This window comes from Dermacentor albipictus, chromosome 10 (assembly GCF_038994185.2).
Source record: "Dermacentor albipictus isolate Rhodes 1998 colony chromosome 10, USDA_Dalb.pri_finalv2, whole genome shotgun sequence".
NCBI classification, from domain to species: domain Eukaryota; kingdom Metazoa; phylum Arthropoda; class Arachnida; order Ixodida; family Ixodidae; genus Dermacentor; species Dermacentor albipictus.
Window position 1 is genome coordinate 49,968,412 of NC_091830.1, and position 26,916 is coordinate 49,995,327.

At 46.1% G+C, this 26,916-nt stretch overlaps 1 protein-coding gene and 1 long non-coding RNA gene across 2 annotated transcripts in view; one reads left to right on the forward strand and one right to left on the reverse strand.

Moving 5' to 3' along the window:
• LOC139050985 (bestrophin-4-like) lies at positions 1 to 26,579 on the reverse strand. The gene is made up of 10 exons (XM_070527921.1): positions 26,182 to 26,579; positions 21,614 to 22,200; positions 20,733 to 20,867; positions 16,929 to 17,095; positions 13,054 to 13,208; positions 11,194 to 11,412; positions 9,469 to 9,549; positions 8,079 to 8,230; positions 6,529 to 6,765; positions 1 to 4,760 (listed from the first exon to the last, which is right to left on the reverse strand). The coding sequence occupies exons 2-10, from the start codon at positions 21,790 to 21,792 to the stop codon at positions 4,268 to 4,270; spliced, it is 1,818 nt and encodes a 605-aa protein (XP_070384022.1). The 5' UTR covers positions 21,793 to 22,200; positions 26,182 to 26,579; the 3' UTR covers positions 1 to 4,267.
• The window catches only part of LOC139050995 (uncharacterized), a 177,069-nt gene continuing 163,328 nt past the window's right edge, over positions 13,176 to 26,916 (forward strand). The window contains exon 1 of the long non-coding RNA XR_011509183.1: positions 13,176 to 13,260. This is a non-coding gene — a long non-coding RNA (uncharacterized lncRNA). The remainder of the gene's footprint in view (positions 13,261 to 26,916) is intronic.

The window sequence follows — 26,916 nt, forward strand, 5'->3', positions numbered from 1 at the left end:
TAGCGAGGCTTTCAAGAAATTTATTTCACCACGGCAACAATTTAGCAATGCAGGTTTCACTTGTTGCGAGCTTCTACAGTCGGCAACTTTTCCTGCAAAGAGTAACTGTCAAAGTTGCTGAACGCAGCGCAACTAAAGAACCTCAGATATCGCTCAGCAATGCCGTGGCGTGCTGAAAGTGTACACAAAGGCTCGGAGAAGTGTCTTTGCGACATGCACGTGGGCATGGGCTAGGAACCACAATTACAGATGCAGTCGCATAAAATCAACGGGCAAAAGCGAGAACTGCTCAGGCGGTCTTAGTATATTGTACGCTTTCACAGAAAGCCCCATATCTGCATCTTCGTCATTTCGCTAATCGGCAAGCCGGATGTAAAAGATCCGTAGTGAACAATGAAAAGATTGCATTTAAACAGGAACATAAAAAAAAAAGAACGGAAATGTTGAGAGAGTCGCGGAAGCCACCACACGACGCACCCCGTCTGGAGCTGCAGCTTCTTCAGGGGAAATGTTTACCATTACAAATGCAACGAGCAGCTTTTGAAATGAACAGAAGGGACAACACTCGAACTACTGGGGATATCTACTTGAGCACAGTCACGAGGCTTCTGTGAAAGTAAACCACATGGCTCTGCTGGGGCAAATGTTAGTTCTGGTTGTGCCATAGTGCAGGATCGGATAGCTAGTGGCGTGTTGTTCTTTTAGCATGAAATGGCACAAATGAGTTTTTTTTTTCATAATTTGTGTCAACAAGCAGCGTGAACACAAATGTATTCCCCGTAGTATTCATGATGTCTTGTGTGCTTTTTTTGGATTACAACTGCATAATGTCATTCTGTTGGTTTCTCCTATGTGGCCGTACTAATGTATTGTGTAGTTACACCTATATGCAGGAAAATAAATTTGTACCTGTAAGCCTAATCCTTACACCATGCTAATCCTGTCCAATTTCGGTGTCCGTGTTCATGTGCGCTGCGGATATTTTCATATCATTTGTGTACAGCTGCATTATTTTGTATCGTTCAAAACCTTTACATATCCTCTGTGACCTTTGTAACATTTCATGATAAAAGAACTCTGGCAATCCCCTGCTACAACCCTACTTGATGTCCCAGGATTGCCCTAAGCACAGTGGATGATGCAAAGGATGGTGTTGTGACAGCCCTTGATTCTGTGAGGATGAAAAAAAAAAATTTTTGAGGATGGCAAATTTTTGGCCAGTTGTTTACATACTATAGAAACTGTTTTTTTAAAAACATATCTTGCTAGAAATCACTACAGCTGCTTGGCTTTACTGTGTAGTTGCCCTGAAAATGTGGAGGAATAGCAGCAATCATTCCCATACAAACTGAAAAAGTTTTACCTGCTACGTTTTGTTGGCCCACTCGACCAATTACAGCCTAGCATAAAATTTAAATCTTCCCAAAACCTAGGCAATGTTGGCAGCCTGCAACGTCAGTGAACGACTGTTTAATTCGCGCACAGTCTTGGGCATGTCGTCGGAAATTGGCAACGCTCGTAAACATGTGGTTTCGTTTGGTTAAACTTGCAGCTACAGAAACATCGAAAGAACAACAGTGCCGGAATTTGACATACAACAGGTAAATAAATAAGAAGCTCAGCACATATGATGTTGCATGGATACTCTCTTGAAAACTGCATATCATCATTGGTCAGACAACAAAGAAGGTGCCCTTTCCCTTCACTTCGTTTGCAGGGAACAAAGTACCACTTGTGAAACTGATGTCCATGGTCTGTTCAACTCGCGTGAACATCTACACGTATAGAGAGATGCATTACAGGCATCGCCCGTGTTGTCCACAGCAAACTGCCCATTTGCTGCTACCTAGTCTTTCTGCCAAATCATAGCATGCGCAGCGCTAGCAGTTTGGGAAAAAACCTAGTCACACAGAATGACTTTGTCGCACCATGTCTCACATATAAATAACTTACCAGAGCTATGTCAATCTCTCACCTGCACATGAGTGGCCTCGCGTGTCTAGAGACATTACGCAGCATTAAAACTGCCTACCAAAATGGCTTTATTTTCCTTCTCTAACATCTTCTGCAGTGGTATAGGAAAGGAAACAAGACAGAAGACAACACCCAAGACCCTGTAAATGGGGGAAAGAGTGCCAGTGCTCGCTCCAAAATAAATTAACACCCTTCGACATTACAAGCAACTACTAAGTGTGTGTCATGAAAGTTCAATGATGAGAAGTCTTCAGCATCTGGAAGCTTGCAAGTTATGGACAGGTTCAATGCTGCAGCAGTACATTGCCGTTTACTTGCGGGAAATGTTGGAGGATGTGCTTCAGAGCTGTCTGACCTCAAAGCTGCCAATGGGCGCAGACAGCTTCACCACTCGCACCAATGGGAATGCCACCATCCCAGATTTTATATGATGATCTGCTGCGTTGCAGCATTGACAGTGGCTCCTTTGACAGTTACCTTGCCTTGAGGATGCCAAAGATGACAGAGATGTGCTATCGACTTGCAAAGCCATTGATTACTGGACGCTTCAAATCAGTGCAGGTATGTCACTGGTCAAGCTGACTCACCCACTCGCAATAATCTGATGACTGAATCATCCTCACATCTGCGCGCAAACAACTAGTCTCACAGCTCACTCGTGCAGGCTGTCGCGCCGACCTCACACCACACTCCTTACAAGCATAACTTGACAGTCAAGTTTTACAAAACATGGATGGTCACTTGCCTCTTCGTGCCTATTGACATGAAGCAGCTTCGGTCAATTTCACCGGTGATTTCATTGGTCGCAGAGGTGGCACAATGGTTGAATCATACATCTTTGTGGAAAAATAGCATGAAAACAATGTTTGTGATGTCCACAGTTGGTTTGTGAAACCAAGCCACAGTTCACTGGAACACCCATGTAAGGAGGACCACGTGAACATACACAGAAGGCCGACGCATCAATTCAGGAGGAAACGTGTCACAAGTTCAGCCGCAACTAAAATGTTTCTCAATATGTTCAGTGATAATAAAATTTTCCACTGAATGAAAAAAAACATCTGTTTCTGAGAACTGAGTCACAAGCTAGTGCACATCACAACACGTCCACTGCAGTCTCCACACAGTTTAAATAATCACAAACAACTGCACGCTTTCACACGCTCGAAAATATCACCGACAGACCTGTCGTATTAGATCTGCTCCTTGAAGTCGACGATAAATTAACACATAGTCATTCACTGAGCAGGTTTGTCGAGATCGACTTGTCTCGGGCTGAGTGCTGTTTCGGTGGGTTGAGTCGTTAAGTGCGGCCCTGGTACCTTACTGGAAATGTGACCCTTCACGAAGGACTGGCGTAACAGTTTTCACACGCATTACTTGCTTTTCCGTCGCCCACTGAGAACACTTACACATGAGTTAGTACTCATAAGCACTTGCAGATTAAAGCTGAGAATGCTTTCATATGAGTTGTCCCAGAACACATGTACTGTGCCTCTTCATTTCTAGACTTGTAGATACTAAACACCATGTCTGTCTTCATGTGCAAGCTTCTTCTCTTTTTTTTGTTATCAGCAATTCATTGTGCATAAGGTGAGCATTCCTGGGCAGGGGTCTCACTTAGCTTGCCATGCTGAAAGCCTCCATCATACGTGCAGTGAGAAATTTGCACACAGTAGAGGTTTTGCTTGCTTACTTTGTTTCGCCTAGTCCCTTTGAAAAGGGCTGTAGGAGTGCATCAAAAAGCATTTGCCTTTATGTTTGCTCTGTCTCCTCGACAGCTTGCTTGCATGTAACTGTGTAACACAGAGAACATGTGGCTGAAGGTGCTGTTCTCTCGCTGCACTTTTTAAAGTGAATGACATTTTCACATTCCAACAATTCAGTGCCCAGCTTTCAACATCACCAGTGTGACCTCTCTCTGCATTGCAAGGCCATTGGGATGCTTTGAGAACGATTCATGGCCACAACTGCTCTCACAGCATGATAGAGGCAGATGAGAATGTAGTGTCTGTGCAGCAGTAGGTCATGCAGGTTATGCTGCAGTGTCTTGGAATTTTTCAGCATCAAATGTCTGGCAGGTGCAAAATGTTTGACATGGCAGGGCCATGTGCAGGTTTGTGTCATGGTGGTTGCCAGTTTTGTGAATCGGGCTAGCGCGTCGGTGCAGAAGTTGCTCCGCTCAACTCTTTTTGGGTGCTGCCCATTTGGCACCTGCATCTTTGCGCTGCCCTCAAAGCTGACCACATGCTCACAAACCTGCCAGCACGACAAGCCGACCACGGCCGGCACGTTATGGTGGCAACAGCTGAGTGTAGCTGTCGGCACTGCACTGACTGTTTTCGGCCAGCAGGCTTTCGGTTGAACTGTTTGGCTCGTACGGCGATGGCTCTGGCTCTTCTTCCATTTTCTTCTCGTGCTGCGACTCCTCAGTCTGTTTGGCTTCCTCAAAGGTCATGGTAGGTGTTGCCAAGTCAACAATGACCGACTTTGGCACCGACTCCTTGATGGTAGGCCTGTCTTCTCCACGCAGCAGCGACCGGCGTTCCTCGACCGTGAACTCGTGGCTGCGGTGGTCGAGGCCCTCGCAGAGGGACACAGTCCGCGCGTTGCGCCGGCTCAGTTGCGGGCGTGACACAAAGTGCGGCACGAGCGGATGCTCTTTGACCTTAGGTGATTGCGGCAAGTTGTCATTGCTGCTGCCGATGATGAAGTTGAGAAGACGACTGCCCGTGTTTAGAATCCGCAGTCCTGTCTGTGTGGTGTTGTCAGAGGTGTTGCGAGTCCTGCAAAGCCACCGAGGTAGAACAGGTCAAAAAGTAAAAGTTGCACCACAGAGCAATAAAAGGAAAACTGAGAGCGCCTAATATATCAGCATTCTGATGTTTATGAAGATACGACACATTATGAGATATGGGCAGCCCAAGAAATACCGACACTGTTCCTTTCACATCTTGGTAACAGCTGGGAACTATTGGCCACAAAAACCCATAAGCTATGATGCTGAGTGAAGGCACTGAAGCATACTGATCAGCACTAGCTATGGAGGCTTTTGTACAGATGAACTTTTATTCGGTCATGTCTTACCAATGCTGAAAAACTGCTGTGCCACGTTTTTTATTGTGATCAAATCAAGGGCACACTTAAAGCTTTTCTCCTACAACCCAAACACGACGCACTATGTACGAGTGAAATTTAGCCTGCTCCCACAGCCGAAAATTCCTGTGGTGGCATCAACCGGTGCCTTCCACTACTAAGCAGCATGGCTCTCTCAGCATGACTCGCTTGCCATTGGGACACAAAGTATAAAACAACCAGGGCACATCTTATGGCACATTGCACATACTGTTTATTATTGACAACTTGCTCATGCTCAATACTTCCCAACAGTCTTTGGAAATCTGCAGCCCAGCAAAAATATCAGACATTGCATTGTGTTTTCCTGCCATTTAGTTTCTTGTGCTTATGTTTCATAGCTCCAGGAACAGCTGAAAGCTTCATCATTGGCCCACTTCATGCATTCTTACTGGAGGATGAAGGCCTCCCCACCAAACAATCTCCAGTTAGTGATATCCTGTGTGAGATGACTCCATCATATGCCAGGAAATTTTTCAATCTCATCATACCATCTAATACCCTGCTACCATCAATTGTTTTTCCCTTTCCCGGAAGCGCATATTCTCTTATTCCAATAGACCACTGGCTATCTCTTTTATGCATTACAGCACTTGTCCAGCTCCACATCCTTTTCTTACTCGTAGCCAGAATATTACCTACTTGTGCCTATTAGCTGCCACGTTGCCATCTCTTAATGCTATGCCTACCATCTTTCACAGCATTGCTCATCATGCAGTCTTTGAACTACTTCCAAGTTTCTTTATTATTTTCTCATTATTGGTCTCATAGGCTTGTACTGGGAGCATTAAAAAAATGCATTACAGCAGAAAAAATTTGCTCCTAGTGCTTTCATTGGCAGTTTCTTCATCACGTAAAACCTGTATATACTTCTTTGATGCTGCAACAGAGAGGTGCCAGACTGCAAGGTTGCACCAAGAAGCAAGATATCTTTAGGAGAAACAACTCTCTCTGCCCCTACTAAATCATGTCATGATTAAGGTACACGCCATACTCTCCAGGCTAGTGTACCCGACATGGCAAACTATCACAAGCACCTAGCAGCCTTCTGAGCTATGCTGTAGCCCCTAAGGTATCACTGGCACATGCTGATGTAATCTTGGAGGCCATGGCTTGACTACTCGAGGACACTGAGCAAGATAATAAGCTCTGTAGCTGCTATGCAGAAGCACACGTGTTTAAGTGAGCAGATGACATTTGGCGGTGCATTGCACGCTCAAAGCACACTGGTAAGTTACACTGCTGCCTGCCAACCAATGTCGCCTCAGCGCTGCATGTTTGCTGCTTGCTGCAGGAAATTGCACTTCTCCTTGTCATGCAAGCCTTTACAATTCCGATCGCCCACGCTGACGTAGGCAGGAAGATTCCTTTCCTAAACAAATCTTGCTCCATGGTCAGCAAGGAGTGGTCACTACTCACGTGATGAGTGGGCTGTCAAGCAGGTGATTCGAAATGGTGGACAGTGGTGCACCCTCTGGTGGCTGAGGCTGAAGGTGCAGCGGCATATGGTTGAAATGGGAACTGAATGGCCCAGGCACGGGTTGCACATCTGCCGCATTTGGCGGCGATGTTGGCGGGCTCGAGTACTTGTGCTCATCATGGTCCTCCTCCAAAATGGTCTCCATGGGAACAAACTCCGACTCCTCAGGGTCGACACTGCAGTGGGAAAAAGGGAATTCCAAATGTTGTGTCATGTCTGCACTTTTAACGCGATAGCGTTAAGGAGCTCGTGTCGCAGAAAAGCCGGTGTCGTCGGCGTCGGTGTCGGGTGTCGGCGTTTTGCGGCGTTGACCGTGAGCGATAAATCACGGCAGGCACTCCATAAATAAAAAGAAACTTCCAAGATGGGCTGGGTGGGAATCGAACCAGGGTCTCCGGAGTGTGAGACGGAGACGCTACCACTCAGCCATGATTTCGATGCTTCCAAAAGGTACAAACGCGCCTCTAGTGAATGCGGTGTTGCCTTCGAAACGAGCCGTGGAAAGTTATACTGTGGTGTATATCGGTAATTATGAACATGTAACTTACAGAAGTCGCAATTACACGAGTAGTGAAGTGCGTTTCGCTGCATTTCTTCTGCGCTTTCCGCACACGGAGAGCCATCTTGCGGCAAACACAGAAGACCCCCTCCTCTCCATGTACGGCGCTGCCCCGACAGATGGCGCGCCACGCGCGCGTTGGAGCTGTCGCGGCTCGGACTCTCTCCCCTGACAACGCTTCGCCTTGCTCCCTCTGTAGAATCAAGCGTCCTTCCTTTCTTTAGATCACTATCTCTCTATCTCTCTGCCCGTGCCGATCACGGCGTTTGGCTGGCGTGCATAATTTCCCCCTCCGAGATACCGAGTTCTTTGGTTCGCTCCGCTTGCTCAGGCGCACGTTTCGTTGCTGCGCCGAACGCCGCGTTGCTCGACCATATGGCTCGACGCTCACCGCGTCTGATTCGGGGCGCCTTGTAAGTGATGGCTGCCCTGTAGCCCATTGTCTTACACCCATTGGTGGGTCGACGGGAACGCTATCGCGTTCCACTCTTGAAGGCGAAGCTTAAGCGTCCTCCAATTTTTGTTCCACATATGTGTACCAGAAGTGCGAGGGAAATGATAAAAGCATGTAGCATGAAGAGATAGGTACTTCTTTGGCGTATGAGTAACAGAACAGTCAAGCATTGCTTGATGTGCCATGAGCACATAATAGTTATTTGTCCTTGTATTTCTCTCTATCAGCGTATCACTGCTGAAGTAGTATACTAGCGCACTTATGAATTTCCTTATAGGTGCAGTGAAGTCCCAGAATCAGTGTCTGTAGTATTCAAGTGCACTTCATCAAAAACATCAATTCCACAGTCTATAAGCAAGCTAACTGCTATGTTGCTCCTGAAGCATTTTGTATATGACCTAAAAAGCCACTAAAGCCAGAGAAAAGCTTTAAATGAGAACAGAGCAAAGCTATGCTAGGGATGTGGCAATACTCACTCGAGGGTCATGGCTGAACCCAGGTGTGGTTGAGTGCGGAGGTTCACCGAGGACTTGGTGTAAGGAAGCTGCGGTTCTGCCTCATCCCAGTAGATGTCACGCACCAACCGGGGGTGTCGCTGGTGCATGTCATCAACGATTTGAAATGATACCTGCAAGCCCCCAATGAAAACACCAACATAAGAAGAACGAGAAGAGGTATACAATATTGTCACGTTATAGTGGCAGTAAAGAGTAAAGGACAAAAACTGCCAATAGCGCTGGTAAAAAATGACAATTTTTTAACTTCTGCCCTGCAGAAGAAGCAACACTCAAAGCGCAACGATAGTGGTGAGCACTGTCATTGATTGGTCATCGAAATCTGATGTATGGGTCAAGTGCACTGACTTTTTATACGACTCATCGTATATTCGAACAAAATCCCTGGTGCTCGCTTGTAAACGGCAACAACATTTGCGAAATTTCTTGCACACTCTTGCTCTGAGGCATGTCTTGCTCCCCTTGTAACAGTGGTTAGATGTTGAAAGAACTGTTACCAAAAAAGGAATGTATACATGTGAACATTAAGGCTTATTGTCATAGCATATGCAAATGGCAGTCAGCCTTAGGTGTGAGCCTTAGCCTTATATGCTAAGCACCAGGTGTTGCATAAGATCGCACATAAGGTACTGTGCTCTGAGCTAATTCACTCGCTTCCTTGACAGTATACCTGTTGCATCACCTGTCAATGAGGTCAGTTAGCATTCACTGTGATAAGGAATGCCTCATTAGCATTTGAGCTGCCAAAGTGTCTTCCGTTTGGAATGAAATCCTGCAGGATAATCATACTCATTGATAGATAACTGGTAAATCTTCATTAGTGTATTAAGATATCTATAGATATCTGTGTCAAGAATTATGTTGGCCACACTTTCTTCATAAAGCAGAAGAAAGTTGTACTTATGTGCCCTGTGCTTCAAATAGGTCCTAGGAGCTAATATTTTTCGAGACAGTGCGTTGTAGATGTTAACGTCTCTTCTTTTGGAAATGTATTACCACCAGTGGTGGACATCAGTAAACAAGCGATAATCACTGATAACTAAGCAGTAACTAAGACATGCTCATAAATTTCTTTAAATAACTAGTTTAGTATATGCATAGAAATTGTGGAATTGGAAGATGGCCAGCATTGAAGGCATGTCCACTTAGTAGTAATCCTGAAACTAGCAGCAGTTGTGACGCATCGTTCCGCAGAGTGCAAAGAAAGGTGTCGGTGTTCCTGTCAAAATTTCCCTCCCAAGCCTCCCCTTCACAGTGCGGCACAAAGTTAAGCGGAACATCCCAATGTGTTTTGCCACGGAGTAACGGAAAGCCTTGCAACAGCCATATGAAGGAGAAGGAGCCCACTTACCTGCAGGTTTCTGTCAAGGCACCAGTTCAGTTCGAAATCATCGTCGTCTTCACCAAACGGGTTTATGAGTTGTTCTGCCACCTGCGACACATATCAGTTGCTCAATAAAGCTGTTGATATGCTACAGAATGAAGAAAAATAGGTACGGTGAGACATAGGCTTTAAGCACACAAAATTGTGGTGATATGTCTATGATGTGGTAGCGCACCGGGTTGGTGATATTATATACGTTTCATTCTATTCCAGTCCTACTTGACCTATGTACTGCACTTTGCTTTTCATTAATTTAGGCTAGTTGGTAGCTCACTCTGAAGCTTTAAATTTTAGGAAAAGTAAAGCATGGCATAAGTATGCAACATATCAGACCCAGATGAAAATTTTGCAGGTATGTTGGATTGGTGGTACATCAGTTAGTAGTCCGTTATTCTATCTGAGAAGTTCACTGGTTTACAGTTACATACAAGCTGAAATCCACTTGTACAGACTGCACTGGAATTTGGGGGTCAATCTTTAATTGTTGACATTCAAAATGACCGAAGCGGTGGTTAATCGACTAACACTTGTCAGGTGGCCGATTGATCACAGTTTGTCAGCTGGTCTGCATTTTGCATCGACTGACATTTCTCGTCTACAGATGGTCCTAGTTGTCAAAAAAATTGATTTGGGATTATAAACTGTGTGTGTTGTGGCACTTTTAGAAATGAGGATGGCCCTGGTACAATAAGACTGTTCATACATGCCGTAGGCTCACTTTCAAATGGATCCAGTCCCATTTTGTATATCTGACATATCAACACGTCTGTGCATGCAGTATTTGGTCAAACTGATACTATGTGACTCGCGGATACAACTCCAACAATATAGCCAAAGAGTGCCACAGTATTAACTGGCGCCAGCCAAAAAAACAGATTTAGGATTATATGTACTGTGCAAATAGACTGTACACAGCTGCAATGCTGTAAAAAAACTGAAGTTCAGTGACCATCATGTGACGTGGTACTTTGACCTTGTCTTCTTTGTTGTATGTAATCGATCAAGAGTGTTGCCACCTACTGGTATCAGCATCAAAACATGCAGGTTTGAGCATATTAATGTTCTGAAGGAAAGAACATGATTAGACATGCCAGACTGTGGCAGCACCAAACGTCTAAATTAAATTTTGGGTTTTCACTTGTCAAAACGACGATATCATAATGAGGCACACCGTAGCGGGGAACTCCGAATTAATTTTGACCACCTGGGGTTCTTTAACGTGTGCCCAGTGCACGATACAAAGGCACTTATGCCCCCATCTAAATGTGGCTGCCACGGCCGGAATTCGATTTTGTGTCTTGGAGCTTAGCAGCACAATGCCAAAGCTGCTATGCCATACAGCGGAAGGACTGCATATCTGATAGGCAAGGATGAAGAGCATGTTGGGCTATGTTGTACAATACATTGCCCTCGCACTCGTTACGTATCAGCACTTAATGGTTCCAGTATTGACCATGAACTGGCCATGTAAACCTGTTAAAACTGAAGATGGTTAAAATCTAGCTGATAGCCAAACATTTACATAAGGCACAAAGAGCCAAGGTTGGCGCACCAGTTGGTTGTAGTAGATGTTTATTGAGGTGCACTACTGGCAACAAGAATGAAAGGAAAGGACCTTTTCCTTGCCTGTGTGTAACTCGGTAGTGCATTTCAGTCGGTGAAACTTAAGGCATGACGTGCGAATGTTCTCACCTTTAACCAGCCCATGTAGAAGAAAAACTGCAGGATGGTGAAGACCGGGATGTACAGGTCAATCTCATCACTCGAAGAACTGAGGTACTGCCGGCCCATGACAGTGGCCAGGAAGTAGGTGTAGATGGCCAGCGTCACCACTTGAGTGTAGACCAGGGGAATGCTGATCCAGTCATAACTGTACAGCATGCCGCAGCAGCCTCGGAACTCGTGCATCTCCTATGGGGACGGAAGAGAGAATAGGGCGGTCAGTGACTGGCACGCAACTGGGAAGGTGGACGGTCACTTCAGAGGGAAAAGAGACCGCCCGCCACCGAGAGCGGCGTGGCCGGGACAGTGTGGTCTGGGCAGCTGCGAAAGCTCCCTGGAAAGAACTTCTGCTGGCTGCTTTGCTTATCATTCAATGCATGCTATCTGCAGTGTTGCAGCACTGCTAAAATTCAGGCTTTAAAGTATGAAACACTCGGCACTATTCCCAATGCGTAGCAAAAAATTTAGAGGTGATGGCTGCAGGTATATATGCAAATCGAACATATAAATTTCTGGTGAGCATGCCAACCACATAACGGATGTTCTTTTTATGTGTGAACCATTTCTGTATCCTTGGATTGATTGAGGTGTCAAGATTGACATCAAAGTGGTGCTATGTGTATTGCCATTTTTCATTCGGGAAAACAAATTTAGAGTTCAAAGGAGTAGCTACAGAATGGTGCTGGAGCACCTTTGAGTGTTTTGTCCTTAACTTTAAACAAGGGCCTGTAATTATGGAAAGCAAATGTGAGATTACTATTCCAATTGAGAGGCTGATTGTTCTATCGATGTACAGAATTATACTGTTACATGTATCAATTGGTCTGCTTAGGCATTGTAGTAGACCCATCCATTGTGCTATTAGGTGCAGCAGTAAAGTCTCTATGCTGCCCACAACCGTGATATCCATAATACTTTTATCTGCCCCATTAATATTAATGTGTTTCTTTATGCCAGTGCAAGGTAAATGTGTAGTAAGTGCCAGGCATTGGCTTACATTGTAGCACAAATTGTCAGCAGGCCATTGTGAGTCTGTCCTGGTAAGCCCTTGACGAGACATTATATCACCTAAGCAAGCCATCCATGCTCTTGTTTAAATTCCTGTGAAACAACACAGGCTTAGAGTCAAGGCTGTGGACAAGTCTGAGACATTGTAGCGGCTATGCCCTCCTGCCTGTCCTCATTACCACTCCTTTTCTCCCTTTGCCTTCCATCTTTGCAGAGTAGCAGGCTAGAGCAGTATTACGTGACAAGACCCCTTTCTCTGCCTTCTCCTAAATAAATTTCCTTTCTGTCTATCTCATCGTCTCGTACAGCCTCTACATCAACAATCACAGCCAGCAGAGTTCCTGCCAGAAAGCCCAGCAGTGCCGCAAACCCATCACCAGCCACAATCTTCCCGTCGGCATGGTGCCCTTCGAGAAGGAGCCGGCCAAGAACCACAGAGGTCCATTTCCAGGGACACCACCGCTCAAGAGAGATCCCTGAGAACCAGCTGAGCAGTTGTTGCTTACACTGCTCTCTCTCTCTCTCTCCCTCTCGCTTTCTCAGCCTCCACAGAGCAACATCTTCAGTCAGATGATCATCGGGGGGAAGCATGATGGCAAGCTGTGGTGGACAAAGAGGCAGGTAGGACACGTGAAACCAACGCCGGCCCTGGGTGGGGGGGGAGAGGACGAGGGGCACCCCGTGCCACAGCTGGGGTGGGGGAGGTTCAGGGGGGGCAGAGCAGTACCCCGAAAGGCCGGCGTTAGGGATTTGGCATGGCAAAAGTTTCTCTCGCTCGATCATTCACGGCCAGTGTTTCTTTGTTTAAGGCTGTGGCCACACCTGGAGCAGGTGCTTCAGCAGGATGTCATCCTTGATGCGTCCTTCCTTGCGGGCACGGACAGCCAGCGCGACGAACCACTGTGCCGGCACCCACCACTTGCCGTGGGCCACCGGGATCGAGTCGTACACGCGCCGCTCCTCCTTGGTCATCAGGCCTGGCACGGGGACAGGGAGGGGAATGCAATCGCTTTTGGTCACGCCACTCAGGTGAGTTGGTAAACACCTTATAGAATTTTGCCAGCTACAACAGAGCGAGGTATTTTTAACAGTGTCCTGTAAAGGCAGCCATTATTCTCATGGACATTTATTTTTTTTTTAGTGCTGCGTGACCTAAGGCTTTTCTATTAAAAACAGTTTGCTTTAGTAGTAGTGTTTATTTATTTACATACTCTCAAGGCCTAAGGGCATTACAGAGAGGAGCTTTACAGAGGAGCTCTAGCTTTCATCAGTCGTGGAAGGCATGCGGCATTGGTCATGTGTGATCATATGCATATATTGTGAGAGTACACCTGTGTACACCTGTACACTTTTAAGCACATCACTACCAGCCCTGCCTTCAAGGGCTCTCTTGAAACTCTGGTGTCAGTGTTATGGTTTTATTGCATCATCTTTTAACGAAAGCCCATTGCCATAGCCCGCATCACATCCTAGTCACCGTCATTATTTGACCACCTATATATTCTACTCCACTTACAGCGTAAGTTTTTTAGGCCCTTTTACAGCCATATCACATCTACCATGATGAGTTCATTGTGCATGTCATCCACAATACATCGTCAACATTACCACCTGTCATGGCGCTCTTTGGTCAAACCTGGCCCTTGCGCCATAAAACACCACACATCATCATCATCACCTGTGGGCACCTGTGTGGCAAAATGTAATCACCTGCCTATCCTCAGCTAAAGTCTTCGTAATCCAGTAATGGGATTAGATTAATACAAAGTTTTAACTCCAGGCCCAACTCCACTTTTCCAGTACATGTGAAATGAAGTTTGTTGTGCACGTGCTACCCATGTGTGTGGCATGATAGAGCAGACCAACCACAATCACATACACCTGTAGTGTCTTGGTATAATAGTTACGCAAATAAAGTTGTTTTCTTTTTGGTCTTCTCTACTACATTGATGACCATTTTATTGCTGTTGGAATATTATAGAAACTAAACATGATCCATGGAAAATGACAAGCATTTGCTACCTCATTTAAGGGAGTTTTCTGAAAACACTATTCAGCAAACAAGCTTGTACACTCTTAAGATAAATGTGATGCATCTACAGATGCATGTTTTAAACTGTCAGTTAGGTGATGTTTCACAGAAATGCAATATCTGTCTGTAGTGCAAAGATAGAAGTACGTAGCTGCAACATCGTGCTTCAATTTTCTAAAATGTTGCGACAGTCATTACCATTTGTCAGATGCCCAAATCAACCATCGGTCACCAGAACTTGATGGGCTTTCTAAAATACTGTTTGATTCAAGTTGTTTGAGAACTTGCTTGATGAAAGCATTTTCTGCGTTTTATATGTCGTGGAGTTGGTAAATCACACATGAATGCCTCCTTTTAGGTCAAAGGATTAAGATAAGCCAAGAAAATGGATGTAGACATTTCTACTTCTGGTTCTGCTAGCATGTGCAAGGTAAAACATATAACAGTGGATGGAACTACTAGTAGTGTAGATCTTTTTAACTGTGTGTAGCAATACTATGTTATGATTAAATAGACTTAAATGACTACCGATCTCGAAATGGTCTTGTTAATGCTGCCATCTCAAACTAGCACGAATAAATCGGCTTAAGTATCTGTAAGTAAATCATTCGAAATAAAGGCTGACTTGTGTTTACAAAGAAGTCTGGTTCCCATGTGACATGTATGGCATTCTGAAAGCGATGCAATGTGTTTTACGGTTGGCTGGCACAACACAATGCTTCCCATAAATTTCACGGCTTGTGCAAGCACAGCACGCATACATAGTGCTTCGCGGGGCATGGCAACAGCGTTGCTGCGTGACATCACAAACACGAGCTCATTATCTCTTGTATTTTTCAATCATTTTGCATGCAGCATGGTCTGTCTGGTATTGGAATAACATGCCTAATGAAGCTAGCTCGCAGCGATAAAAGCAGTCAATTTACAGTGCACGAAATAAAACAGTGACTTGTGCAAAAGATAGTGGCAGTGATTGTGAGATCACAATTAAATGGAAAAAATTTGTTAAAACACATTAGCTACATCTGTGCTGGCACTAAAACAATCCTGCGTGTTCCTTGCTTCCTCGCATGAGTTCTTTAGGAAAGTGAACACTACTACAACTTTTCTAAATGGATTATATGATCAAGGATGTGATGAGCCCTTACGTTGCATTAGTTTTCTTTTGATATGCTCTGAAAACAAAAACAAAACATAACAAAAGAGCGTCAACCAAGATCGACGTGAAAGCAGACAAGGTGAAATTACATGGTACATGTATATATTTGTACTATAAGGGCATTAAAGATAATTCAGTGCATCATAATTGCATGATATTTTTGCATTGTTTGCATTAATTTCCTCATTCCATTGTCAGGCCTGACATTTTTTTCTGGGCCCTCAGTGTGTTTTTTTTCACGTCGAGCTTTTACAGTAAAAGCTCGTTAATTCGAACCGCAAGGGGAAGCCGCTTCAGTTCGAATTAACGAAAGTTCGAACTAACGAAAGTGAAGGAGGGCAACAGTAGACTGCTATTTGGAAGCAGTAGGGTATGACAGAAATTTGGCGTGTCAGAAAGTGATGGCGTGTGCCGCGTGCACATGCCATCTTCAAGTCGAAGCTCTGGGTCCGACTGTGCCACGCCACCGATGTCCACCGAAACGAACGTTAGCCGAAGCTTAACACCATCCCAATGAATCCCGACGGCCGATACCTCCTAAGCTGAAAACAGAGGTGCACAACCGATGAAGACTGCCGAGACAAAGACGCTGAACATGTGAAGGTGGCGAAGGCCCTGATTCGTTGGTTCTTGATTGCAAGTGCAGCTGCGCTTACTTGATTCGCTGTGTTTTGGAGCTTGCCGTGTCATCTCCGCACAACATTAGCAGCTGTACAAGATTTGCAAAGCCTCCGAGATTCGCAACGGGCAAGAAGTCTCGGAGGTTACGTAGAATGGAGAGGCGGCAGCCGCCGCTGCCTTCTGGCTGACCCCGCGTCGGTTAGATTTTTGTCCGATTTTGCCTTCTCTCGCCGTTCTCTCCGTTTCGGAGGCAATACAGCCTTGTGTGTAGGCAGTAGGCGCGCTTCTCTGGCCGTGTGCCAGGCAAGCGTAGTTCAAATTATCCGTGAGGGAACCTTCTCGCGTTCGAATTAACGGATTACATAGACTTCTATGGAGCTTGGCCGGACCAAATTGTACAGTTCGAATTATCCATAAATTCGAATTATTGAAGTTCGAATTAACGAGCTTTCACTGTATTTGTTTTTCTTGTGCGCAAATGTGTCGGTGTTTTCTTCCTTCACGTTAACTTTGGTCGACACGCCTTTCATTTTTTTGTACCAAGAGGTAAGGCAGGCCGATCACGAAGACTGTATAGTCTATGGTGCAATGTGGTTAATTTGCAGCTATATTTTATCCCTAATTATGACTGCACCATTAACTTTACACGCTCTACAACTAATTCTCACTTGTCTCGTTGAGATCTACAACTTGATACCTCTTGTGACTCACTACGATGCTCTGGAGGCACTGAAGGACTGTTTCCTGACCAAGAGGCAGGATAGATACCGAGATCTCATGCACGTCAAACCCATGTGAAGTAAAAAAAAAAAAGACCTTGTCTTCAAAACAGTTTCCTCCTTACTCCACATTTCTACACAAGGTAGACTACAGTCGCTGACTCACCAGCTTCCTCCATATGGTCGAGTGTCGGGAAGCGTTTCTTGACAGCTGTGCTGATGCCTTGGAAAGTGAGCGCTGACAGGAGAGACAGGTAGCGGGCCATCGTGCGCCGAATTACGCGGCCACGCTCGTCAGTGCCATTCACGTAAGCTGCTATGGCCATCACCGCCCTGTGATACAATGAGATGGAACACCCGACGTGAGCTCCAGTATACATGGCACCATATCATTCTAGTGAAAGCAGCAATGAAGTTGAAAAAAAGAAAATGAGAGAGGACAGTTAAGCACTTCTTGTGAGTGTGAAAGCATTTATGTCTGGCTGAATGGCACTGAGCGGTCCTTCGAGTTTTGTGCAGTGAGTAATGTACCGTAGCGGTAAGGACTGCCTGAGTTGGCAAGCAGCAGCCCGCGGTGCCAACACCACAGGCCACCGGTGTTTTGCACGACGAGAGACAAAGGAAGCAGCAGCGGTCACCAAGGCCGGCAGGCATGCACAGCAGATATGCCCAGCGGAGGTGAGAGGGAGAGATGGGGACTGCACGCCAGCTTTAGAGAGTGAGAGCACGGATGACGTGGCATTGCGGTGATGCACTCTACCTCATGCAACACCTGTCATGGTACTGTGGCAGCAGGCATCTGCTTTCGCCTGCTGTGCTCCGTCAAGGTGTGTTCGTGACATGGTGTCGCAGCCAATGGCAATGCGAGTTTAGGTGCCGTTTCGCAGCTACAGACGACAGATGCCGTCTTTTTCGCTCAATGAGTCATTTGATGCTTTTGCATCGAAAACTATGTTCTCAACTGACGTTGTGGCTACTGCGGTAGCGACAGCGAGGAGATAATGGTGTGAGTACAGATACAAGCAATTTGTGCCAGTTGCAGCATTGCTTTGCAACGTGCCAACTATGTAGAGGCAGCCCACCAACAAACAAAAGAGTTGTCAATTACTGGCTGTTCTAAAAACAAGCACCTTTGCCCTCTGTGAAGCAGTGGCAATGATAGCTACCACATATACTATGCACATTGTCATTCGCACTGCTTTCTGCATCACTCCCAAAACACATCTGCAGTTGCACATCAACAATCTGCTGTGGGGAGTCGCAGGTTTTGCTTCCCTTTTTTCTATACTGAGCTTCATTACTGGTTGCTGACAATGCCTTACTTATTTTGCTTTGATGGTGATTTATTAATGTCTCATTCAATGCAGCATGCATTGCAACAACTGTGTTATGATGTAATGCAGGCCTCAGTGCTTTTACAGCTCCGTCACCCCTGTATCATTGTTGGAGGGTGTGTCAATTTACTTAAAGAGGTGAAGCTACCCAGTGTTCCAACAGCAGAGATGCCTTCTTTTCATAAAACTTTTTATTTTATCTCCTGCATGACAACACGATGCTGATGAGGACCATTAGGCATGCTGAAATGATGACCTACAACCATGACATAAAATAACAGAGCACTCTATGATGAGATTGTGAATACTTGTTTCAAAATGTGTCATGATTTGTTTTGTGAGCACCATAATCTTACTCGGAGCACTTAATGTCCTCTTGTAATAAAAAGGATAAGGGTAACTGTGGACTTATTTTAGTACTTTCAACTTGACATCAGGTGTTAGCGTTAAAATAAAGCTGCAGACATCCCTTTACTGTATACTTCAAAGAGCATCTTTATGTGCTAACTCATTACTTTTCCGTTGATTATTGGTCGTTCAATTCACTCTTGAACTTGAGCTCTGTGTCAATATTACAAAATGGCAGCACAAGAGGCCTGCAATTAATATTGCATGCTAACAGCCGCTGATATACACACGTGCCCCTTCAGATCAGAAATGGCCCAGTGACAGGGAGACAGATTTAGATGCTGCACTCACTGCCTCCTGGCATTTATAGCACATCTCCTCGGTTGCCTGATTTCTTGGAACAGAGCACTTGGTTCCTCTGTGACCTGTCTTGGTTGGTGCAAGCAGGTACATAGTCGTTGCCTAGAATCATTGACTCTACCCTTTGCTTTGCGAGGCATGCGGGCGGAGAGACAGCTGCTCATCACGCCACTGGTCTGTCTGCACGACCCGCTCTGTGTTGGCAGGGTTCCCATGATTAAAAGAGTTGTTCCTCTACCTCATATTAAGTTTGGCACGCACATCGTTGTTTGAACGTACTGTCAGTAAAAGGTAGTTGATGAGCATTAGTATCAATATTTCGTGGGCCCACTAAAAATGTTGGCGGTACACGGAAGAGGAGTGTAAAGAGAGGTTATGATTGCACTACTATATAACTACTAACAGCTAACTGTGCTCAGACATTCAGATGATGCGCAACTGCTTGTGAATGACTTCTGCGTTGTGTGTGTTGTACACTGATAGTTTCTGTATATGAAACATGGTGCAGAAAATAACCAAGCAATCAAGCTGCCTCTCTGTGTTTTATGTAATTTGCGTCCATCTAATTTCGTTCTTTAATAATTTTGCCGTCCCATTGTTTCAGACAAGTGAGCTTTGCCATTGGAATGTTTTATTGTGTGGAACCAGCTGTCCGACTAGCAAGGTGGCTGAAATATATGATGAATTTATATATGTATACTTGTTATGAAGCTGTTAATTGTTATAAGTGTTATGTCAGTAGTCATTGAATGGGCACACATTATAACAGTATTCATCATGTGTAAGAGTACAATGTCACATACCCTCTCATACACTCTGCATCACTAATTACGTGCAGTGTTTTGGGCTGTGGTCGGTATATGACATTGCAGAGGAAATATCTATTTCAAGCAAATATGCATCATTCACTTCTTTGTGAGCCTAATCTCTGAGATTCTGCACATTCTTCCAATCAAAACGGTTAGCACTGTTTTCTTTCACTAGTTCCAAGTCGGGAGTTATGCAGATTAGGGGAGTCAAGATATAGTGGGGCTATTTATAGAACTTGGTACAGTTTTGTAGTCTACAGAGTGAAATGCTGCTTTGCACACTTTCAAACCCTCTAATGATAGTTAGGATCAGTGGGCAGATAGGGCAATTTAATGCTTGATGGCGAACACTTGCAAACTGATCGCGATGACTAGTGAACAACACATTTAAGCAGCACACATGTATGGTAAAACTGTGCGTGCCATCTTGCATATGAGTTAACTGTACTCGCAAGCACATCCAAGAAGGTTCGAACAGGCTAATTCTCAAAAAGCAGTACAAGTGGCTACTCGGTTCGTGGAACTGTTAATACCATGGGGTTAGTACGCAGCAGGAATTCTGACAAGCTTAAACAGTCGGAGCAGCCACCTTTGAGAAAGTGGTTGCATGGCGTCACTGCTTTTGAGTGTGAAAGGCATGATAAGGAATAAGGCCTAACCAGACCACAAATTTCAGTATTGTACAGCGTAGAGCTACACAAATTGCTGTGCACGGTCAACAGCATGTGCCATCAGCATAAACTGAGAAATTAACAAGAATAAAAAAATGTGAAAACACACCTTACACAGGACTATATGTTAAGCCACCAGAATCATTGGTGTCTGCCAAGTCATTATAGTGCATGCTGGCCTCAAAGCTCTATCTCTGAGCTTCAGTGAAGGTAGTGTCATGTGCTTTAGCAAATGGAGATACGCAAGGATACATTCTAGCTTACTTTGATTGGTTTATGTTTCACTTCATGTAGACGCTATACATCCAGAAGCTTCACATGAGCGCATGCCATGGTTCGTAGTGGAGATGCTATTGTCCATATGGGAATGGTTCACGGGCATGCCAGGGCTATGCTTCAACACGCTTTGGCTCATTTACGAGCCTGTTCTGGCAAGTGTGAGACTCACTTGTCGGGCCAGGGCACATTCATATACTGCTGCCACCAGCGACCGACGACAATGGACACGTAGAAGCCAAGCACGAAGGACAGCGGGATCAGGTCCGTGAACTTTTCACAGTACTTGGCCAGGCTTTCGAAGACACTGTGTGAGAAAACAGAAAGGGGCCAAAACTTGTAGTGCGTGACAATATGGTAGTCCATCCACCTCCAGAACAGGAGGTGTATGTATGTAGGAGGTGTATGTATGTATGAACTGTGCCGTCTTTTATCCAAGTGACCACTGCCAACCAAAACTATACTAACCGAACAAGGCACTTAGAGGGCGGAGGGTTGCCCATTAGGGTGATCTAACCTCCCAGCAGTCTGCATCAGTTCTAAGATTAGTAAGAAATGCTACAAAGCAATCCGATACAGGTTTCTTAGAAAAAAAAAAACATTTGGAGAAAAAGAAAGAAAACGACTGAAGTTCTGGCCATGAGGCTTTCTTTCTAAAGAACCAGTTGGGTTTCCTTTGTAGCTTTGCGCTGCTTCAAGGGATATACTAACTCTCTTGGATTGGCTCTTGTTCATGATTGGCTTGTTACATTCAACTGAAGCAGCTAGCAGACCTTATGCATGAACCTTTTTGCACTGCAGGCAAACTTCAATAGTAGTAGCAAATGTAACATATTTGGTCATAAGTGCATATTTGATGAAAGTTAATGTTGATTACTTTGAGAATAAGTACTTTGAATCACTTAGATTTGAAACAAAAGTATTTGATTTGTATTCAAGATGGAATTTTTCATTCCGCTTTCATAAACTTTACAAACTCCTCATATGAAAGGCTCAGCGGCAAGGAACTATAGAAGCTAGAAACTTGTTTGGCTAGCAGATCAGTACGCTCACACTTTTTGGTGTTCGTTGAGTATGTGCCGGTAGAGGGCGCTCAGTCCGAAGTACAATGTGCAGAATATGATCATCTCCCGGTAGAGGAGCTTGTAGATGCTGCCGCGCCATCGCAGCAGCAGCTTGGCAAAGCCACACAGCCGAGCCTCGGAGACATTCAGCGAGTACGTGATCGTCATGGTGGAGGCTTGGAGCTATTCCCGAGAGTCTTCAGTGAGTCTTCTGAGAGTTCGATGCCGATGCACCCAGCGACAGTTCAGGTTCAGCAAGTCGAGCTCTAGAGGAATCAGTGCCTTGGATGCACTTCCTCAAAATTGTTTCTGCGAGATCCGTTGTCTTCCTGGTGAGTCAGAAGAAGCCAGGAATCCCAACAGGAGGCAGCACTGGTGGCCGACGGCTCTTGTTCCGAGCCAGTCGGCACTCGCTGCAGCACAAACAGGAGACGGGCAACCTTGGTGCCTCTAGTGTCGCACGGCAGCTGGGGGTCTGCCGCTTCTGTTTGTGAAGGCTGGATGAGGAGACGATGCGCCGCTTCTAAATGGCCTAGCTGCTCTTATCAACTAGGTCCTGCAAGGACCTAGCTCACTCTGCAACAGAGATAAAGAAAGGCAACAACAAATAAGCGTGGCTAGTAGCAGAGGATTTGATTAGCTATGCTGTCACTACATTGGTGAAATAGTGACAGACTGTTGGGCAGATAAACATGAGCAGTACTATATGGAAATGTGCTGTTCTACAGCTACATGTACAGAGCATCGCATTTTGTTGCTGCAGTCATACTGCACAATGAGCACTGGTGTAGCAACAATAGCTGTTACATGCAGGAAGAAGCGTAGCAGAAGTGAAAGTTGCATAAGGCGTAGATAATCTCCCATCTTTTCAGTCATACGTTAAGACCTCTGAAATTATATTCAAGGGCAGCACATACTGTAGTTCAAGAACAATTCCACTGAGAGTCCTGGTGTTAGTGGATGTCGAACTATAGAGGCAGCGACAGCCGATTGCAGTGAGATATGAAGCTGAGGCAGAAAATCTTATAACTCGTTACAGCCATGAATAAACCTAAGCAGTTTATTCATGGCTGTAGTCTGCACGTCATGATATTTTCATCTCGTTACGATAAAGTGGCAAAGTGTGTGTTTCAGTTGCTCCTCTTTGAAAGAAAGCCAAATTATACATCCTGCATCTTATACTGGTACGGACAGACATGGATGGTGACTGCCACAGGAAAACAAAACAAAAAGAGTTGTCTGATTAAGTCACTGGTATACACCAAGGGCACTTCTCAGGAGAAAGTATGGTGGTCATGAATTTAAATGTCTCAAGGAGTGAAAATACATTTGCATCATTCCTTGCAGGGCTATTCACTCAAATGAAGTTTTTAATGTTTTAACCTCAGCTGCTGTGACGAAGTGCAGAATCAGCGGACATGCAAGTTTTGTTATTCTCCCTCATTGGTTGCCGTCTATAAAAAAGTTATTTTCTTTGGTATGGGCAGCATGTGATCCTATCTTGACCATGCTTCGAAATACAAGTTTTTAAAGATAAAATTTACGGCCTTATCACCATTAAACTGAAGTGTAAGAAATGGCAGCTGATTGATCCTGTTACCCGCTGGGCCTCTGGTTGGTATATATATAGTTTTTTTTTTCATTCAGAATTGAGGCCATATATAGAGATCATTTTTTACAAAAGTCGCTCAAAAAAACACCAAAACATTCCTGAGCGCCAGCGCAGCTACTGCAAAAAGTATCTGCAGCGTACAGAAATTTATTTGTGTCAAATAAACTTTTCCACTTGTCTTTATGCTATGTACACGTCGTGCTTTCGTGGCAACTAAGACACCGAACATTTACTCTTTCGCCCCCGCCTTGATCATGTTCGTGCTCGGTCGAGTATAAAACGACGTACATGCGTTGCTTGTGCAACAGGCAACCTTCGCACGCCACGCTTGACTGCTTCGCGGTAAACGCATTGCGTATTGTATTTGTGTCGTCAGGGTCAACGCAGCCGTTCAAGGTGCAGAGTGAGGCACGCTGCAACGCTTAAGAGTTCGCTGTGTGTAGTACCGTGCAGTGGTGATTCGCAGCCGCGGGGTACATGTGGTTATCGAGACTTGGAATGAAACGACAACAGCCGAGCTGATGACATGCACTCCGCCCGAGGCAGGCAGGCGCAGTTGAGTTGTCGTGTGCGATATCACTTTTGGCAGGAATTTCATATCGTGCGCTGGCCGACCTAGCGTCGCAAGCCTCTGCAAGATGTACGTCGGTGGACGCGCAAGATGGAGCAGAAGTAGTCTAAAAATAATGTAAAATAATAATAAAAAGTGCCGCGGACCCTGTAACTATCGCATGTGCGGTAATATTTGTTACGGGCGTGGTGACAAACGTGTACTGAAAGCCACGCGCTTCGTTGTCATAAGTGGGTGCGATTCCCGTGAACGTGTTAAAGCAAATAAGGAGAAAGTGGCAAGAATAATAAGAAAACAAAACAAGAACAAAAATAGACGAGCACGAGTGTACAAGCTGGAACTATTATTCAAGAAGCACGCGCGCACATAATTCTTTCGTTAAAAACTTCGCCTAAATAAAAGAAGAATAGCTTCCTCCAGTTGGTAAATACAACAACTTAATTTTAAATGCAGCAAACCTAATCAAAATCGGTGAAGTCCTTGCCAATACGGACGATTTCTCTGTTTATGAGCTCTCGTTGCTATTATGGGCGCGCTAACCAATCACAGGAGTCCTCTGCGAAGACCAAGTCCATAATATACCGCACGGTTACCGCGATTGGCCATCGTGAGGGAACCAGCCAATCGGAATGCCGTCCTCCGTGCAAACATGTTCGTCGCTGCACTCGGCCGCCGATTGGCTATGACACCTGTAAACATTGTCTACCGAGATCGTACGCGTTGACGCAGGCTCAATTGGACGAAGGTGCAATTACTCGGGAAACGTCACACGAACGCAATACAGCGGCGCAATTTATGCTTACCATGCCACGAACGCTGATTATGCGCCGCTGCAACGTGGGTTGAAACAGAAAACAAAATAATAAAACAAAAATGTCGGCTTCGCCACAGCGCTCCGGGACACAAGGAAAAGCGTAGCTCGCAGTGATGTCACAAAGGCCTACGGCGACATTTTGCTACGGCGCGCCTGCGATGCTCGGCAGACTAACCGAGGAGAAAAAAAAAGAGAATAATGCACTGCCAGCGCAGGGTATAGAGATGTAGATTTCACCCAGTCGTAACAACGCAAGCAAAGTGCACTCCGTCTGCCTATAGCGAACGCATATAGCACAACAAAAAGCGTGTCGCGGCCGCGTCACGTTTCTGTACTGCCACCTCGCACACGCGCCTCTATCGCCATTTTCATACTTTCCGTTCCCCTTTTTTTCCCGCAGCATCAACCACGCGAAACCGAAACTGTCACTGCGACCGGCGTCGCGCGCAGCGCTTCGACGCTGCGGAACTGGTTGCGACCGGACGGGCGAGACTGCGAGGGCGGCGGTCGAATATAAGCGAGAGAAATCTGACGATCCCGTTTTCACTGCGCGCATGTATACGGCTTGCAGTACCCCTGCATGGGCCGGCGCCGAACAGACGGCTTAGGCCTAAAACTGGGTTACTGCAGTGTGACGCAGAGGCAGCCACACTGTAGGAGGCGGCCGCCCTGTAGGAGGTAGCCATGACGGGAAACGATCCTTCGCGTAGTCCGGCGAACGCCCGCAGACATGTTTTAAGCCCCGGTTTCAGCTGACATTTCGGGCGTGCCCCGGCAGCTGCTAAAATGTCAGCGCGAACGTCTGCGCGGTAGCGCGGGCTGCATCGATCGCCGGAGAGTTCTAGCTGATGTCACGCCGAAATCAACGTATCAGGACGCTGCGGTTGGGTACAACGTCAGCGAGTGCGGCTTTGTATGTGTAACGTATACTTCTAAAGCAAGCTACACTTAAGAAAAATCAAACGCGCCGGTTCGGCGATGTCGCAAACTCCGCAAATGGCTGCACAGTTCAGCGCAGTGCGAGCCAACAGTGTCGCAATGCGCTGCGGTGCATTCAGGCGCCCACGACGATTCATATGCAAAGCACGGAGGCTTGCCATTCCGGCACTACAGTAGCCGGCGCTGCGGCGCCGGGCAAGCAATGGTGCTCGGTTAATTAATCTTCGAAGAACTCGCCGCAGGAGTCGCTGTCGTTTCTGAAAGCCCAGCCATTATTTCGTGGACCTCCCCGTGAACAAACTTCGCCCGAGAACTGACCGTATAGCGGACCGTTTACCGTTTCAAACCGGACGCGGCTTCGCGCTTCTTACGTAAGAATGTAGGAGCACCCGACGCCAAGATGCCCGCGTGCCGATGTAATATTCGCTGCGTGATGCATGATCTGCGATCTCTCTGAGTTAATTCAAAACGTGGCCGTCTTTGAATGTGGCGTAGTGATGATATCTGCATTAAAGCACAAAAACTGCGTGTACGTAGCCCGAGGCCAGCCTCCACTCGCGCTTTGCATGGGAAAAAAATAAATAAAAAATCGCGATGCGAAGAGGCAAAGGAGAGACTCACCGTGCGAAGTTGTTCCAACGTTGTAGGCAGCTCGCCTGTGCTGAGGGCAACATTTGCCCGGTGAGGTGCGGTTTTTTCCGATTCGAAAATCGGAAAACACCGAACCGACGGTGGGGCCGGGCGACGGGCTTTCCGAGAAAGGCGGGTCCAGTCAATGGACCCCGGCTTCTTGCCTTCTCTCCCTCGAAAAAGCTGAACGGAAAGGGCTAGCCCGCGCGCGACTTTCCCCGAGAAGGCTCAGTGCAGAGGTTACTAGTTACCGGCGTTAACGAACGAGCGAAGTAGTAGTTAGCAGCGGATTTGCTCACGTATCTTCTCCCTGCAACACGAGGCAGAACGAACGCGCCGGCGCGGATCCTCGCTTACGTCAGCTCCGAACAGCGGCGGAGGCGCGTTTGCGAGCCAGCTGCCGCGGCCGGGTGGTTTTTATGCGCGGGGCTGTTGCCATGTCTCCCGCCGGCCGCAGGTCGCCGCGCCGTCGACAGATGGCGCTAGGCGCCTCTCAAGGCCGAGGCCAGCCAACGGCCTTTCAGTGTCCGCGTGTGGGCACGTGGCTGCGACTCCGCGAGAGAGAGAGAGGGGGGAGGGGGTCAGGGAAAAGTGAAGGAGGGTTGAGGTCGGCGCTAATCGGAATTGATCCGCGCAACGCCTCGTATACCTACGCTTCGCGCCCTGTGGAGAATGGTTCAGGTCCAGTCGATTTCGGCTGGAAAAAAGCTCAATTGACAATGGGCT

Excerpts from the sequence above, each read along its gene's own strand:
- LOC139050985 (XM_070527921.1), bottom strand. The coding sequence starts at position 21,792 with ATGACGATCACGTACTCGCTGAATGTCTCCGAGGCTCGGCTGTGTGGC. Across the intron at positions 13,209-16,928 it reads CGACCATATGGAGGAAGCTG|GCCTGATGACCAAGGAGGAG; the intron begins GTGAGTCAGCGA and ends TCCCCGTGCCAG. Across the intron at positions 8,231-9,468 it reads GCCTTGACAGAAACCTGCAG|GTATCATTTCAAATCGTTGA; the intron begins GTAAGTGGGCTC and ends GGGGGCTTGCAG.